The sequence below is a fragment of the Mycteria americana genome, chromosome 2, assembly GCF_035582795.1.
Source record: "Mycteria americana isolate JAX WOST 10 ecotype Jacksonville Zoo and Gardens chromosome 2, USCA_MyAme_1.0, whole genome shotgun sequence".
NCBI lineage: Eukaryota > Metazoa > Chordata > Aves > Ciconiiformes > Ciconiidae > Mycteria > Mycteria americana.
In genome coordinates, this window is record NC_134366.1 from 149,044,453 (window position 1) to 149,063,025 (window position 18,573).

General features: G+C 40.4%; 2 protein-coding genes across 2 annotated transcripts in view; both read right to left on the reverse strand.

Annotated features, from left to right (window-relative positions):
* RAD54B (RAD54 homolog B) overlaps positions 1-18,573 on the reverse strand; it is a 68,947-nt gene that overhangs the window by 33,157 nt on the left and 17,217 nt on the right. The window lies entirely within an intron of this gene.
* FSBP (fibrinogen silencer binding protein) lies at positions 9,336-16,733 on the reverse strand. The gene is made up of 2 exons (XM_075494943.1): positions 15,362-16,733; positions 9,336-11,052 (listed from the first exon to the last, which is right to left on the reverse strand). Exons 1-2 carry the CDS (start codon positions 15,730-15,732, stop codon positions 10,527-10,529), a joined length of 897 nt encoding a protein of 298 aa, XP_075351058.1. The 5' UTR covers positions 15,733-16,733; the 3' UTR covers positions 9,336-10,526.

The window sequence follows — 18,573 nt, forward strand, 5'->3', positions numbered from 1 at the left end:
TAAGACTGTTCCAGTGACCTGATCTGCCCCATTGTGCGTATGCATTAATGATAAAGTCTTTACAGAAAACATGCTGCACTACATTGCTGCGGGACATCTTACTCATTCAGTGCAGAGAACTGAACTGCTCCGCAGCGGCAGGAAAAAAGAGGCTGCTGCTGCCTACGCAATCCCTCAGCTGCCTTGTTGCAAACTGCAAAAGGTGTGCGAAGAAGGAGGCCGAGACTGCAAGGACAGAAAGTCCACTCTTGTGGTTAGATAAGCTGAATAGTGCCTTAGAGAAATGGATTTTACTTGCATGTCTTCTAGAGTTCCTCTGTGGTATAAGGAAAGTCATTTAACGCCAACTTTTCAGCGGTAAATATTTGTCCGAGCATCTGACTTGTGATTCAGTCCCATTTGCAGTAATAGTGAACACTCATGAGTGCAAATGGAAGCTGTGGTTTGGAAAGATTAACTGTACGGTATACTAAAGCACTGAGATAATGCACTCCTAGCTGATTCAGTCTGCACCTTCAGTAATAACGGGGCTTTTTGTTTTTATTCTCTCTGTGTGTGCCTCAACTCCTGCATTATCTCCCAGAAAGTGGAGATTATACCAACCTCTTATCTCACAAGGATGTTGTGAAACATAATTACATCTGTGAAGCACTCGGATACTATCAAGACGGGCACCAGAAAAAAAAAATAGCTAATTAATTCCAAATAGTTTGAATAGTGTGCTGAAAACAAGGCATAAGTCTATAACTGAACAAAGAGGTGGAAAGAAAATACCGAATAGTGGCTCACGAAGTGGACCCAGTCCATTCCATGAACTGAAACTGGCAAGGAAGCCTACAGAAATATAATCCATAATCATGTAATTATTAGCTATACCCAACAGCATGAGAAGGCTGGATTCAGGTTGTGTGTATTTGCAAGTTTTTGGGTACTTGCGTTTGTAACCTTAATTTTCTTTTCAAATAGGAACCTTCTATATACAATAATAGGGATCGTAAATGTACTTAATTTGAACAAGTAGGAACAACCCTCTCATCACCGTTTAATGAAACATTTACCTCTTAAGGGTATCAACTGCAGAGAAGGGACAATGGAGAGCATATACTTTCAAAATTATAGCTCCATGGTAGAAAACTATTCTTCCTAAACCTCTCAACTGTCTAAAAATCCAACTGACTCCAGCTTCCACTGTAAAAATTTAATGAACTAAGCTGAAAGCTTCTGTCAAGTCCACAGAAATAGATGTGCAAGTCCTATTATCAAAGGAAAAAGCAGCATCATTGAGAATTCTGAAAGGCTGCAGGCATCATTCGGTGCAGTGAGCCAGATCAGCTCGGTAAAACATTGGATCCAGTCAAATGCCATCCAAGTTGACTGTTCACTACACTTCTTAATGTTGCCATCCACACCAAAAGTTGTTTTAATTGTCAAGTAAAGGTTCTTTTACTTCAAAAAATAAATGCAAAAGTCATGTCAGAAAGCAACATCTGTACTTGGGTTCTGTAAATATTGAAAGTTATTGCAATGAATTATGGTCTAAATGGGATATAAGTGGAAAAAATCCAAATATTTAAATTACATGAAAATCTAAATTACTAAGAAATAGTTATTAGACTATTACACAATCACAGGTTAATTGTAGCCATCTCAAAAAGCAGTCAATTTTTGAAGCAGCTTCCAGAGATGTAAGTATGCATCCTTTTGTGTTTAAATGTTAATGGAAGGTACACAGCTAAATCCATATGTGGTACTTTGAAAACATATAGTTTGGCATTCTCTTAAGCATTTGCTATTACTTCTACTGTTTTTATTAAAAATAAAACTATATTTCTGTGCTGTACAAAATCTCTGTTCCTGAAATGCAAAGACTTTTAGATCTGTAACAAAAAGCAAGCCGGCAGAAAGGGATTTATTAAGATTACATATCCTTCATATTAACATCTGTTTTAGCACATATTGGAAAGAAAAACATTTTTAATGTACTGTTTGTGTTTGTTAATGGCCATCTTTGATTTCCCTGGATTATAATAAAGAGTCATTAAAATAAAAATAATCAATAAAACTTATGCCCACTGTCATAAGTATGAAACAATATATTCCTATCCTAAATTATTTAAACAGGACTGTTTAAAATTTATGACATTACCCTGGAAAGAAGAACACAAAGGATGAGTCATATTTTTGAGAATTTTCATGTGTTATGCAGCAATGATTACTTGCAGAGTGGCTGATGAAATATTTGGAAAGGGAAAGAGTAATCTTTCCAAATCAAATTACATAACTTTGATGTACATAAATGTAATCCATTCAGTAGTCCAAGCAGAGAAGTAATATTTATAGCCCAAGCACAAAAACCTAGAGCTCTAGTTGTAATTCTTACTAGGAAAGCAAAACTGGAACAGGGAAGATGAGGGAGGAGGGAAGAGGAGAAATTCATCCTCATGGAGGTAAGCGATGCTTACAATGCTGCCTTTGCTGGTTCTGGATGTAAGAAAATTGAATACAACTTAAATTGCATAGAAATTCTAATGCAAATTAATAACGATTCTATGCAGGGAGCTGTAAATTCAGGATGCCTTTAACAGAGTCTACTTTGTGTCCACCCTGCCTATTTTTGGTCCTGAGCTGACCACTTATATAAGGAAACGCTAGAAGACACGGAGATGTGGCAGCTTTCCATCAGCAGACTGGGTCCACTTGCTATTCCCAAGGGACTGCTTTGACCCTTGATGTCGCTTGAAAGCCTCTGCAGCGTGCACAGCTCTTCTTATCAACTTACCATATGCATATCTCACTGGGTATGTATGTGTGTGTGTGTATGTACATGTGCACATGTGCATACACATCAGAGAAGGATGAGATTTAAAAAAAGATCAAATTTATCTCTACTATATTTCATCTGAAAACAATCTTTACAGATGCCTGCTATATCTTCAGAGCTAAAGTATCTGAAACTCGCAAAATATATTTAACTTCTGGACTGTTGAAAAACATCTTTAGTACCATCTTGGAAGTTGACTTAGGAATCATGTATTTTCAAAACTCAACTACAGCAAATTAGCACATACAGCTATATAACAAAACCTCTTCAGAACAGAACAAATTTTATCTAGCAGAAATAATTATAACAAACAACAATGGCTAAATTCCCTAAGCAAGCTTAATTCAGCCCTCACCTGTGCACACACTATGCAGTACTCTGAACCAGAGCTACAAGCCATATTTTCCAGGCTATTGCTGGTCTTGGTCTGCAGAAGAGCTGGGCCATTGCCTATCCAGCTGTACAGTCCAAGAACTTTGAAATCCTTACTGCCCTGAAAGAAGGGCAGTTATGCTCGAGAACCTTGCTGTCATCTGTCACCCTCTCTGGATCTAAACAAAGTGGCTTCCCCAGTGAGGCTGCCTGGCCTGCTAGTGGCAAAACTGGGGACACATTTCTTGCTTTCATTCAAGGTGTTCACAGCTGAGAAATCGCTGTTCTCCTCTCAACAGTGCAACGTGCCCAGGTTGGACAGACTCTCCTAAGAATTCAGTTATGGACTATATCTGAAGTATAACAAACTTGTCCTGTAAATGACCAAATTTTATGTTTGCCAATGACTTATGAATTAGACAAACTTGAGTAAGGTTTTATAGGAATGGCCAAAGACCAGCTTGGTGCCAAATTTTGAGTACTTTTTCAAAAACACAGAGAAACTAGAACACTACAAAGGGAAGATCATAAAAATTCAATAAATCCAAACCAGCATATTGTCCCCTCAATCTAGTTCACAGAAAAAAGCTGAGCTACTTCAAAAAGACATAAACAAACACAAATACATATCTAGAACACACACATTATAGCCTCAGAGGAGGTAACCCAACATAAAGTGGTTTGGCCAAACTGATAGTTGATGCTACCAATGTCACCTGGAAGTCCATCACGACATACAACCTACTGCCAAAGCTTCCTTACAATGCAAATCAGTGCAAACATCACCTGGGTGAAACAGGTTTCACCTCGTGAACAGAGTTTACAGGTAAAAAACCAACGGTTTTTGGCTTACACATGCACCCCTAAGTGAATGTCACATTACGACAGAGAATGTATCAACAGTAATAGTAATGTCATACATACCCGGTTTTACTTCTGTATTTCTGGTACATGCCACACAAACATTTCTAGATTTCACAGAATGGTATTCTGAACAGTATCGACAAGTGAGCAAAGTAAAATTTACCTGCAAACTGCTGCAGAGTTATGATAAATTACTTTCTTTCACATGACATCTTCAGTGATTAATAATAGATATGACTGGAGACTACTGCAAGAGATTTTATCTGACACAATAGAGGAAACAAATAACATTGTAGTAACCAACCACAGGCAGTCCAAAATCCCTCCTCCCCATCCCCAAACTAGATAATCATTTGGTCCCATTGTTTCACTGATAAATTACAGAAAAAAAAAACCCCAGTAATTTATAAATTGATTTATTATAAGCATGCAGAAAGTTCTGAGCTTTAAAAACAGACATTTTTGAGAAAGCATTAGCAATATAGACAAGGATCATACAAAGACATACCAAGTAAGCAAATGGCGGCACACCGAATACTGTAAACAAAATGACTGAGCATTAACCAAACTGGGTCCTGACATCAACTGAGTATGGAGGGGCACCATAATCCAGAGGAATTATATTTTAGCTGACATTTATGTTAAATTATGCTAATTCTTGTGATTATGCTAACTATAGATGAAAATCGAGAGCCAACAGGAAATGGCCTGGAAACAATGACTTATTTATTTTTAAATTCTGTTTGCATACATAAAATACAAAACATTAAGTAGGATTTTTCAAGTCTGCAGTTTTGCTAAACAGCAAATAGAAGTCATAAATCACGTGGAATAACTGCTGATTAAGTATTCAATGAAAATATATGATATTCTTCTTGTGCAAATAATACAGAGTCAAACAAGGTGTTATGTTCACTCAGAGATGTTTGGACACATAAACAAATCGTTCTGTGTAATCACTAGGATAAAATAGTGTGAAATCCCATAGCACAGAAGAAAGGCAAGGACAGTGGGGAACACTAATGCCTGCAGATAGCTGAGCTTTCCTTGGGTTCTCTAACCCTTATCCACCCCGCTCTTACACATGAATCACAAGCGAGGTTTTCAACTACTTTAGCACTGAACAACTGTAGGTTTTACAAGAAAGAATTCACAGAGACTAATTTTGTTAGCTAGTCTTCAATAAAACTTCAGGAAATTGTATCTTTATTATGGAGGAAACTCTGCCCAGATTAACTGGATGCTATTTAAGAGCAACCAGCACTACACAGGCAACTTGGCCAACATCAAGGTGAACACTTCCATTTTTAGCAGAGATAAAACACAGAAACATGGGTCATAGCATGACTGAAATCTCGTCATGTGTAACACACCCAGCTAACAGACTATTATTTTAACTACCATAAACAGCACGGTTTTTTCTTTGGTTTTTTTTTAATCTAAGACAATGAGATTTTTCAAATTATTTAAGACCTGGACATTTAAAAACAGAATAAAAGCATGACTTGTTAGGAATACACACTGAGAAGCTACATTTCATGTAATTTAAAACTTTGGAAAATGCTAAAAGGCATTCTTTTTAAAGGCTTCTCTTTATTTTCATGTGCAAAATAGAACAATAATCAGCATGCTAGGAAAGCAACACTTTATCATCTTCATGAGTAACCTTTTTATGATTTTACCAAAGTTAAAATTTATATGGAACCATTCTAAAGCACTTTAAAATAAGATACAAGAAATTTCAAAAGACAGCTTAGCCAGCCAGCCTGAGTACCACAATTCCCCATTTGCTCATCCCACTTAGAAACAACTCTCTCATAATTAATGTCATTGCCTACTGAAAATCCAGTGGGCACAAAGTCTGCCCAAAGAAGATCATATGCAAGCTCTAGTCTATGCATTTCCATTGCATGGGGGAGAAAAATCCCAAACCAGAAAACATGCAGAAATATAAATGAAATAAAGGAATTGAAGCTAGTGAGGTGGAAGATGTTAGAAAACAGTAGTATGACAAGCAAGATTAGCTATAAGTAATCTCTCCTGGTCTTGGAGTACATCTCTTTCCTACCATTTCTACCTATAAGAATTCTGATCTAAGGCAAGCACATCAACCAAGATGATTCCACAGGAGTCGAAAGCTTACGGGGGGAAGCGGGGAGGGACAAAAAATGCAAGATAATTAGGGAGCAGCCAACAAAATTATGGACTGATCATTAGACAATTACTCAGATAGATGAAGTAACACAAGATGCTATCACAATTATCACAAAGGTATCACAGTTACAATTTTTTACTCTAATCTTAAACATAAGTCCATTAGATATTGGGAATTAAGTTACTCCTGGAGCCTGTTTATTTCAGTTATCTTAGTAGAAGGACATGAACATATGGTAGAAATTTGTCCTTGCCTAAAATTACTCTGCTTGTACTATGTACATTATAAACATCCAGACAGGGAATGGCACTGCCAGATGTAGTGAAGGGAGTAAGAGGATAAGAACGGGGGTTAAGGAGGGAAAGGCTTCCTACCACCCCTTTCACATATGCTAACGAAATATCATTTGCTGGAACAGTAAAAATTCATAGCACTTCAAGGTCCAGAAGGACTAGCCACAGCTGTGGTGCATGTACCCACATTAGGAATACATGGAAAAAAAAAACAGGAACAGGCACTGAGAAGTGAGAAGTCTGGCTCAGACAGATAACCTGATACTGTAAAGCAGATGTGGGCTGAGAAAGAAATGCAGATCCACCAGCATGGAGAGGTATAATATATAGTCAGCACCATATTGCACTGACAGAGCAACATAAAGTCACTAAAGGAGGAAACATTTCTGTAGTGAAAGGAGATAAATGTCATGTCACTGGTACAGAAACAAGCGAGCTACATGGGGACTCAAGAGATTTCTCCCCCCACCCCAAGCTCCCCCCAAAACCAAAAGAAACACAACCGAGAACAAAGGAAACGAGAAGCATGAGATCTCTGAACTAGAGGTGCTGCCTGCAGATAAGAATGAAAGGCCTTTCACTAAGAAATGAGACAAAGACAGAACAACCAAACGCAGGAGAACACTGATTATAGGGAGACAGTGCTGACCAGGCTGGTGTATTTTATTATTTCTTTACTCATTTGCATCCTTCCCCTTCCAATATCAAGAATACAAGGGGGACTTTGCTCTACTCAGAGTTCTATTTTTCCATCTACTTTGTCTCTCAGTTCAAGAAAGGACTGCAAGCTTTCAAAGACTGGAAATTCCTCTGGTTCTAGTCCTCGAAATAAAAATACCATGCCAATAGAAACCCTGGAGGTCACCTCTTCATCTAGCTCAAGGAGAATGAAGAATTCAACAGAAAATATTCTAAAGTCTCTAGAGCCTTTTGGTGGCCAACATAAGAGTAGCTATAATTCAAAACCACTGCAAGATGATGAGGCCTATGGGAATTATTTTCTGAACTATTAAAAACTTGTTGATTTGCATAATACGTAAGGACAGAAACAACCAAGTAGAAATTAATTCCTTTCCACTGGAAACCAGAATTCCAATTTTCAACTGAAAGGATAAGATCAGGCATTTCCAAATTCGGACAAGTGCAGAGAATTTAGTGCTGTTTCCCATTTCTGAGAAGCCACATTTCAGATGGCAAAGCAGAACAAATAAAATCCTTATTTATTTATTAAAGCCAATATTTTGACTGTTGTAAACTCAGGGAAGTAAGTGTCTCACTGAAGTGTTTCCAGCTATACAAAAACAGATCAATGTCCTTGAACTGAAAAATACAGCATAAAGCCAAGGACTTTACAGAAACAGAGGCCACTTATTCAGGCATCATCATTTTCAGCACACACAAAAATTCCCAACAGAACAAATGCTTACAGTGCTCTCTTCTCTAGAGAACAACTGGAAGAGGAATAGTATTGGGGAACTCCATATTGACAACATCTGTTTTCACTGTCTGTATTTTTCCTCAGTTTGTAAACAGAAGACTTGCTTCCTCTACTCTTTCCACTTGTAACCTGTTAAAGTTATCCTGGGCACTGACAGTCAAGATTATTTCTCTCGTATCACTATCATAAAATTTTAACTACAATTCTTTAAGCTCCACTAGCCCCTCAATTAAACTTACATGCTTCCAGCCTTCAGATTTTAATAAGCATTTATCCCTGTGGCTACAAAGGTAACCTGATTCACTCAGAAGGCCGACAAGAAGGTGTAGAGATCTCTATATAGAATCATAGAATCATTAAGGTTGGAAAAGACCTCTAGGATCATCTAGTCCAACCATCAGCCCAAGGTGCGAGGCTTACCTCATTCAGAGTCTGCTGATGCAGACCAGTGCCCCATGCTCGCATGCTGAGGTTCTGCGGGAATGGACAAAGAAGCAAATTTGGGAAGACAGTGGTGACAGGAGCAACAGTTACAAGCAGCTGCAGGAAGAAATATTCTCCTTCCTATTGCTTTTGTTCTTTCTGTTGTTGGGGCCCTCTGAGATGGGAGGCACAGAAGGAATTACATCTCCTTTGTTCTTTCTTTTTCCTTGATGCTGTGCTTCATTTCCTTTTCTTGTGCTAAAGGTTAGAGGAAGGAGAAAGTATTGTTACAGGGAATAAGGAGCCAGAGGTCTAAGGCGGTTGTGGATCCATTCATAACAGGCAGGAGACTAAAAATTATGAAGAAATGAATCATAGAATGGTTTGGGTTGGAAGGGACCTTAAAGATCATCTAGTTCCAACCCCCCTGCCATGGGCAGGGACGCCTTCCACTAGATCAGGTTGTTCAAAGCCCCATTCAACCTGGCCTTGAACGCTTCCAGGGATGGGGCATCCACAGCTTCTCTGGGCAACCTGTTCCAGTGCCTCACCACCCTCACAGTGAAGAATTTCTTCCTTATATCTAATCTAAATCTACCTTCTCTCAGTTTAAAGCCATTACTTTTTGTCCTATCACTACATGCCCTTGTAAAAAGTCCCTTTCCAGCTTTCTTGTAGGCCCCCTTCAGGCACTGGAAGGCTGCTATAAGGTCACCCCGCAGCCTTCTCTTCTCCAGGCTGAACAACCCCAACTTTCTCAGCTTGTCTTCATAGGAGAGGTGCTCCAGCCCTCTGATCATCTTCGTGGCCCTCCTCTGGACTCACTCCAACAGCTCCATGTCCTTCTTATGTTGGGGGCCCCAGAGCCAAATGCAGTACACCAGGTGGGGTGTCACAAGAGCGGAGTAGAGGGGGAGAATCACCTCCCTTGACCTGCTGGTCACTCTTCTTTTGATGCAGCCCAGGATACAGTTGGCTTTCTGGGCTGCGAGCACACATTGTCAGGTCATGTTGAGCTTCTCATCAACCAATACCAAGTCCTTCTCCTCAGGGCTGCTCTCAATAATCTGGGACTTATGCTTTCCAGGTATTTTTCTTCCAGTTATGAACGTTGATCGTAACTGCAGAGGAAATGGCTGCTACTAGGACAGACAGAAGAATCAATTTCTTTTTCATTTTGGGCATTTTATTTGAAACTAATCAAAAGACCAAAACAGCAGCATTTATAAAAGGTACCCAGAATAACAAAGAATCTTCTGTTGATTTCAAGTCACATGTTACTTACATACAGAAACTATTTAATTTCAGTAGCTTATAGTCATAGTGATATCGATCAAAGGCACCTGCAACTGTCTTGGTTGCACATGCACTGTAGTAATTATGCATGCAAATGAGGAAATTACACATTTTTGTGGTTGATCACCAGTATAATTACTATAACTGAATATACAATCATGGTAACTGTACACACAAATTACACATGCATGCAGTTTTAAAAACCAAGCGTTGCATTCATTGTCTCTATTTTGATAACGTCCTATGGAAACACTCCTCCACTGGAAACAATAAAAAGTATTAACTTTTTAAAAGATGTACATTTATTCAACTGTCTACTTACTGAACATTAAAAAAATATAACAATCCAGTAATTTTGTTTTCCAAGCTGAGATATCAGCAAAATCTCACCACTGTCATAAGATTTACCAACTGGAAAAGAATAAGACATTTAAACATAGCCTCTTATTCCTCCTTTTTATACGTATTTATTAACGTGTAACTTCAATAAGATATTAAAGGATAGGTAATTATTTGAAAAAATAATGTATATGATCAAAATTTTTTAAAAGAGCTGAGCTAAATTTCCATTAGCTCATCACAACTCTATTAGAGATAAGTGGAAATATTTTAAAAGTTTGCATTTTTATCAACTTAAACACTTAAATATAGAGGATTTGATTATACTGCAGACCAGAAGAGTTGGTGCATTCAAACCCATACAAGGTATTTTTCTAAGGTACATGAACAACATCATGGGAAATATGCTTTCATCTCTCAAGCCCAGATTTTGATCCATCCATATTAACATAAGGAACAATTTTGCTAGGGCAAAAGCATTTATTATTAAGTATTTCAAAGAATATGACAGAAGTAATAAAATATTTAGATATTGCTGTATTCCGGCAGATCACGGCGTAGTCGTACTGCCTTCAGCTTCTCTACTTTGATTTTTGTTCGCAACAGTTCTTCTTCCAGTTGCTGCTTTCTTTTCAAACCATCCCTTTTTTCTTGGACATAAAGACCAATTTTTCTTTGATTTTCTAATATTATTTGATGCTCTTCTTTCAGCATTTGTAACATCTGTGGGTCATACCCACACATTGGTCTAAAGCGTTCTCCAACCTCAAGCCTAAAAAAATCATCTCTTCTTGGTACAGGAGAGGGAGACATCATCACTCTCATATCAACTGAAGATACTGATGTTGAAGGAGACCTTTCCATAATATGCACCAGCTGGTGTTCTTCCTCTTGTTCTAAGTTCTCATTTTGCTGTGAGTCTATAATCAATGAAGGAGGAGGTTTGACATCCTCTTCCGATTGCAACTCCATCATGACTGTCGCAGGATGGTGATCCAACATTGCCTGTGGTGAACTGGTACCAGCAATTGTTTCTTTATCGATACTAGCACTAGAACACACAAAATCATATTTAAATAATCCATTAAAAACTATTTTTAAAAGGCGTAGCTGTAAGTAACCAAAGCTTCATTTGAAATACTACTCTGCTATCTATGTCTGGGACTCTACTTCATTACATGAGCACCACCTGCACCCCTCCTTCTTTCCACCACACATATACAGCCCTGTCTTATACAGATTCTATCGCCATAAAGGCAGTATAGCCGACGGAGAGCTATCCTGGTAGGGCCTTCTTCTGACACTGGAGAAGCAAGAAGGGCTATTAGTGACAAATGAGAAGAAAAACAAAGCAGCAGCAAGCAATGCAAGTGACAGAGGAAAGAGTTTATATAATATATAATGTGATTTTAAAAGGACATACATTTAGATTGAGCAGACTGTGGCAGAAACATCTCCATCTCCCAAACTTATTAATCTCCTCCTGTTCTAATGTGTTCCCTGTTTCTGATTCATGCACCAAAGTTGTTCTTTTTTTTTTTTTTTTTTTTTTAAATGTAAACCAATCACTGAATAGAATTCTATTACACAACGAGCCTTGGGAGAAGAAACCAGAGCCCAAATGATGACCCTGCCAATAGGTTAGGGAATCAAGCTAATCCTTGCTCCTTCTCTTTGAATTGGTGATCTCAGTATTTTTCTGAAGCTTCAAGAGAAGACACAGAAATGTTTCATTAAGAACAGCCCATAGTTCTGTGCATTTCTTTTCGAAAGTACAACGCCCACTTGACTCATCTGTCTTTGTGTAAACCCCTGAGTCAGCAGCACCTCAAATCATGATTTGACATTACATTGGCTTTGATGATAATAATGGCTCAAGCTGTTCCTGCCTACTTCTCCACCATCGGTTGTGTTTGAAACCCTACACTTCTGCACATCACTCCTTTATTCAGGTAATGTTTTTTTAAGCCAGATCAGCTTCTTGATCTATTTTACAGTACAGATCTACAAAGAATACTTTCAGCATGACTGGGAAGGCAATACAGTGTAACATGGGAAAAGCAATATATTAACCTGGTACGGATACCGAAGAGAGCACATCATCATGGCCATGACGGTCTAAAACAGAGCCTGTAACTGGTGGTTGCAGATAGGAGACATTCCCCAAACCTTGAAGAACTGAGCTGCTGCTAGCAGCTACAGGCAGCAGGTGGATCCACGATTAACATAACATTCGTCAATGCTCCCCAACCCTGGAGGATCTGAGTTGCTGTCTATTAAACTGGGGGGTGGGAGGTGTTTATTTACACATTTTAAACTCCTTGTGAGCCCTACAATCCACAAATTGAGAAACACTATCTGATTATTAAAACACTGTCCTGGTTAGCAGTAGATGTGGGTTCAAATTCCCAGAAGCAAAGGAGAAATTTAATTTGTACATCCTACTTCTCATGTAAATGCACCAACTCCTTAATCAAAAGGTGGCATGATCATCACTTCTGCATCTCGGTCTTCAAAACTCTCGGTTTAAAAGAAGTAAGCAGTCATGGTTGCAGTTTCCAAAGGATCCTGATCTAGATTGCCATCCATTAACATGAAAGTGCAATTTCTAGAATAAAATCATGAAAGCTTCTCCATACTAAATTATAAAAATGTTAAATAGGCTCAGAGCAATATATTTTCCAAAAATTAATCCTGTCAACCACCCAAACTATTCTAACTAAAGATTAAAAAAACAAACACACACACCCCCCCAAAAAAAGTCCATCTGAAGCAGGTATTGAAAACAGACCTTTCATTTATTCCCCAAAGAAAATGCCAGGATAATCTTAATTCTATCGACTGTTACCCGAGCTGCCTGTAGAGTATCAACTATATCACCTTACTCCCTCCTCCTCATGCCACAAAGCTTCACCTTTTCCTATATACCTCTTTCTCACATTCCTTTAACTCCTCTCATTGAGTGTCGGAAGTATTATCCTGCACAGAAATTTTCACTTGTTTTCCCCAGTGCTGACTGTAATTCTGGGCTTTCCCCTCTTCACAACCGCAGCTTCTAATACAGCTTCCCTCCTTATTTGCTGGCTCCTGGCCAGCTTCTAGCCTGAGAAAAGTGGAAACAACCAGCCAGCAGGAGAAGCAGGTCATTCTGACAAAAGGAAACAGAGAGAGCAGAAAGAGAAAGTGAGAGGTTAAAGAGAAGAAAGATAGGTAAGATTTAGTCTAACATAGACTAGAGCCTCCAAACAGTGAAAAACCCATCTCTTAAAGTGTAATCCACACAGAACTAGAAAATTACCAAATCTTCAAGTAACTGCGATGAGGCTTTTTTTTTTTCCTTAGAGTTAGTCTCTTAAGAGGAAAACAATTAGACTGCAGAGAGAAAGAAGGAATTGAAAAAACAAAAGAGCCGCCTGTATGGTGGTTACTAATGTTGTTTCTGACAACTTGACTGACAGACAGACAAACAACAGTTACCACAATCGGGGGATGGTGTTTATAACCCTGCAGGCACCCATGATTCACCAGGTTTTGTTTAATCACAGCGAGCTAGAAATTGCTTAAAGGTGCGATTAAGAATTTGGATTCGTTATAAGTTGTATTTCCGTCCTACAAAACCTAAGCCATAACCTGGTGAGTTAAAGCCCAATACAGGGTTCTGAAAATTAGGGCAAAATGCAATTCAGAGTTAAAATTAGAACTATAAAATAATTATGTATTTGGGCAGGGGAAAAAAAATCATTCAAATTATATTCTTCCCCTTCAGCACATGGTGTATTGGCTTTTCCTAGGAACAACCATTTTGGGTAAGCAGTAATCAAGTTAATGCTCCCAGAGCCATAAGGGACTGCAAAAAAATGTTTAAATTATAGGAGACAAACTATGGAGATCATTAGCTCTTAATCATTCACAAAAAGCGTCAGTGCTTTTTATAAGCCGATCTACAAACCAAAGTTCTCACACTATTTTTTTTTTTCCTCCTTACAAAAGTTGGTAGTCAAGACACTGCAACCTTTATTAGCGCAATTAAAAGCCTTGTTTTGTTCCAGAGAATTCTTTGGAACGGTTCTTCCAGGGGCATTCACCAGGAGCAGCAGTGCAGCCCAGTTGCTTCAGACTTCTTTACGCAAAGGACCCACAACAGCATATTTTTAGAGCATCTGGCATGTTGGGGTTTAGACAATTGTTACCATTCAGTTCAACCAGTGGCACCATGAATCCAATTCAGCGTGTGTGCGCATGCCAGCTTTTCTTAGAGTGTTACGCTGCTGCACCGACTATCAGTATATCTGATTAAAATACGGAAAGTTTGCTTCCCATTAATCTGCTTGGGAAAATAAGAAAAATCAGAGCTTTCTCAAGGTTGCTGGGGAGTTATTTGACCTTTTTTTCCCTCCTCCCTAGCTTAGTTTTTGTATCTGGATGAACCAAAACCTGACCCAGGCATTTTCTGATCCCTCAAGGACCAATACAGAACCAGCAGAGTGTTGCAAGTCAGATATGAGGGGCATTAGCCAGCTGTGGGAGAAAGCCTGTGTGCTGCCTGCCTGTATTATGTCTGGCTCAAATCTAGACAGTGTGTCTCACTTTACTGAGCAGTAAAAAAAAAAAAAAACAAACCCTACAAGAAAAGAAAACTTCTAGTGCTGTACCTCTCAGTTTCTCTCTGTATTTAAACTACCTAACATACGATATAGAACTGCTTGGAGTTTAGACTGCAATTAGCTTTGCTCCAGTTTCAGGGAACCACCGTCAATGCAAGAAAAGTATAATTTAAAAAAATATTTGCACTCACAAAGGCACTGTGGTGTGGGGAGTCTTTTTTTTTTTTTTTCCCAAGGACTGGGATCAGTTAAAACATAACATGCAAACGTCAGAGTAAATGAGAGAAAAAAGGTGTATGAGTAAGGTTTCTTAGCTCTGTAAACTAACTTTACTAAAAATCTTCTATAAACTGGTAATAGTTCCATATGTTGCAAAATGACTGCAGTATTACCTTAAATGGAGGAGAATAGCCATCACTTTGCCAGTGTTTGAATAATCTGCCTATTAAAAGGTAGGGGAGGGGTAGAGGTTGGAGCTACTATTTCTCTCTGACTCCCTCTTAACCCTCACTTTCCAGAGTATGACAAAGACTCTGAAACAGGCTCTTAAAGAGAGCTGAAAAAATGAATGCAGTGCTAAGTCACCATAAAGCTTCCCATAAAACAAAAGCAGTATTATTTTGTCATTGTTCCCCACTTGGGGATTCTCTCTGCTAAACATTTCCCTTAGGAGCCTGAACACAAGCAAAGCGTTACAGAGTAGATAGGAGGCGCCATAATTGTCATTCAGTAACAAAATAAAAAGAATCGTCTCACCTTTGAACACCGCTCCTGTCTCTTAAACACACATTGGAAATCTGTGGAATCATCTCCACAACTTTCTTGGTTGGCTCGGAAATGCTGCTTTTACAATCTGAGTGAGTCTCCTTTTGCTGCAACAGCTCCTGTTTGGCATATTCTTTGAGCCTCTTGTACAGCGTGCGCAGGCCCTGTGCAGTACGAGGAGGGCGATCTACTCCGATGGCATTGTAGTTATCAGCTATGATATCCCAGCATTTGTTTTTTTCCACTATTACAGAATGCTTATTGGTATGTTCCTCGAGAATTTTAACGTACGGCTTCACGAGTTTTAGCAAATCGAGCTTTTCAGATAAGGTAAAATTAGAAGATCTGGCCTTCCCAACCATTGTTATCTTTGAATTAAGGAAGCCGTTTCTGAAGCCACCATGCAGTCCCTAGCTCTGCTCAGCTCTTTTTCACAAACAGAAAAAGATCAGGCTTAACTAGGCTAGTCTCATTTAGGCCCACGCCTACAAGGGAGGGTTTATTAAAATTCCTTCAGCTTAAGCTGACGCAGGTTCAGGAAATCTGCTTAAGCCAAGCCTGACCTACATAAGGCTTCAGACTGAAGAAGACGAGAAGAAACAAGCAAAATACACTTTTGTGTGAAGAGACCAGACACACGCAGGATTTAAAAACATAAAGGTTTAAAGATTAGCACGTTACCCAGCTAAAAATTACCTAATTTAGCTTGAGTAACAAGCTCTGACACATCTCCCTCGCTCTCTCACACGTATCTCAAACTGAAACCGCCTCGAGATGATTTTACATGTAACGATGTCCCCAAAAAAGCAACAATTGCTTTGTGAAACGCACCGAGCGTTACGGGGCGCGGGAGGCACCGGGCAGCGGCGGCGGGCGAGGGCGGCGCGCGCAGAGCTCCCTGACAGAGCCCCCGGCCGCCGCCGCGCTCCCCGCGCCATTTGCATAGTGCTGGTCCTGCTGTCAATCAGGGGCGGCATCGCCTCCAGCCGGCTAGGTTACACTCGGGCGCGGGCTTCGCAGTAAAGCTGAGCTTCTCCTGCACTCGGCTACCTACACGGGGGCTTCTTAAAGCGGCCGCTGCTCTGGGCGGCCGAGCCTCCGAGGCGAGCAGGAGCAGCAGCGGAACGCCAGCGAGCGAGCCCCGCGCCCCGCCGCGCCAGCCCCGAAGCGGCTCCGCGTCGGCGCTGCGGCCGGCGGCTGTGCCCTGCGAAAACACGCCCGCCGTGTAGCGCCCGTGTCGTGGCGTGTCACCGCCCGCCGGGACCGGGAACGGCGCGAGCGAAGGCTGGGGCTGCAGGCGGTAAGGGCTACAGTCCGTCGTGACGGATTTACTGAGTGCGTTACCGCGTGTGGATGCTGGGATTTTCGTCATATCCACCAGGAAACAACCGACTCTTTAATAATACTTCCAGGCGTTCTTTCAGGATAAAAATCTGATTTTCGTTACCGAGATGTGCATGCTATCTGCGTGCATTTCTAACATTTGCTCGAAAACGCATCACCTTAAACCAGGTCTTCACATAAAAATGCACGCAAGGCTCAATTTCTGTGGTCCAAACAACATCAACACATCATTTGTGGCAAAAAGAGAAAAACCTGCAGATGTAAGGAAAGCTGCTCTCAAATACAAAAAGCAAAAACTAAGTTTGAAAAATGACGTACATGACTGAAAGAGTCCGGAAGGTGGAAACAAACACTGTTTGAGATAGTGGCAACAGCTTCAAGCTTAACATGTTCAGCCTTGAAAACAAGGGAGCCTGGAAGGGGGGTGAAGGAAAGAGAAATCTAATTATAGTTTGAAATACCTTAAGGCTATAAAGATCTAGGTATGAACTTGTTTGCTCTAAGGGAAAAAAAAACAAAGCAGACACAAGCCGTATTCAAAACAAGAAATTAAAACTAAACAAAGGAAGACCTTTAACTGCTAAAAATCATTTAGCATTTAGAATAACAAGCATGTTTGGAACCATTTCTGAGACTTGGCTTGTCCATACCACCTAACGAAATTGCGACCAGTCCACTTTGCTGGAATTGCTTTCAAGCCAAGATTAAATAAAGCATTTTATAGTCTGAAGCCCATTACGCTAGAATTTGAGAAACGAAATACTCATGTGGTTAGAAGCTCTGTATGAAAACCACTTTTAAACACTAATCCTTCACTATTTCCCCACACTTAGCTCTTTACTAATCTTAAGAGTAGAAAGCTGGTGGTTATCTTTTTTTTTTTTTTAAACTGATATACTTGGTTATTCTTCAGTAATTGTCAAAAACATAAAAATAAAAAAGGAATACGCCTCAGATAGTTGAGGCTGCTGGCAGTATCAGAACTGAGTCACAGGCGAGCCTACATTGTACCCTCTGATGTTGAAGCAGTTGAGCAGCGCCCAGCCTCTGGACTTTTAGTGACAGAAAGAAGTCCATCACTGTTAGGTTGTGTGACTGAAGGCTCCTCCCCACAGACACAAAGAGCACAGACGAACAGTGTCAGGCAGAGGAACCCCAATAAGCCGAAGGAAGGAAACTGAGCCCTCAGTCCGGCTGCTCCCAGGGCTGTCAGAAACATGAGCAGCCCAGTGGGCCGGGGGCGAGACCCAGACGGAGTCCACAGAAGAGGCTCTCTCTAGATCACCCTGCAGACTGAAGGAGGGGGGTAACTGCCCACTGGGGTATGGGACTCATTATGAGATGCCAGCGAGAGTATTTTGGGATTGCAGAAGGCACAGTACAGGATATTTAGAGGAAGAACCAAGGGCAATAAAAGGGAGAGAGGAAAGTGGTTTGGGACAGAACAAGCGTAGGAAAATACTGGGGGAAAAAAGGGATAAAAGGGGCCAGGTGCATGTCAACAGGTGGCTGCGCAGTACAGTTGTGCAGCCATGACCTGCACCTGATCACTACAGTTTGTCCTATCTTCTTGTTAAACTACACCCGAACTATTTTCCTGGGTGAGGGGAATCGCTACTCTGCATGCGTGACTGCATGGATGCATACATGCCAGCAACTGGAGTTGTACCACAGGTCAGAGAGGCCTGGGTGCTTGGGGCGCCAGCGAGCAGAGAGGCTGGAGCCCACGCATACTGCCTGGGTACCCATGTCAGTGTGTGACCACTGGCAAACACCAAGCTGGACTAGCCAGCGAGTTAGGTAAGAGGCTTGGGAGCCAAGAATTGGAGCAACCATGAGTCTGGGCCAGAGACTGGAGA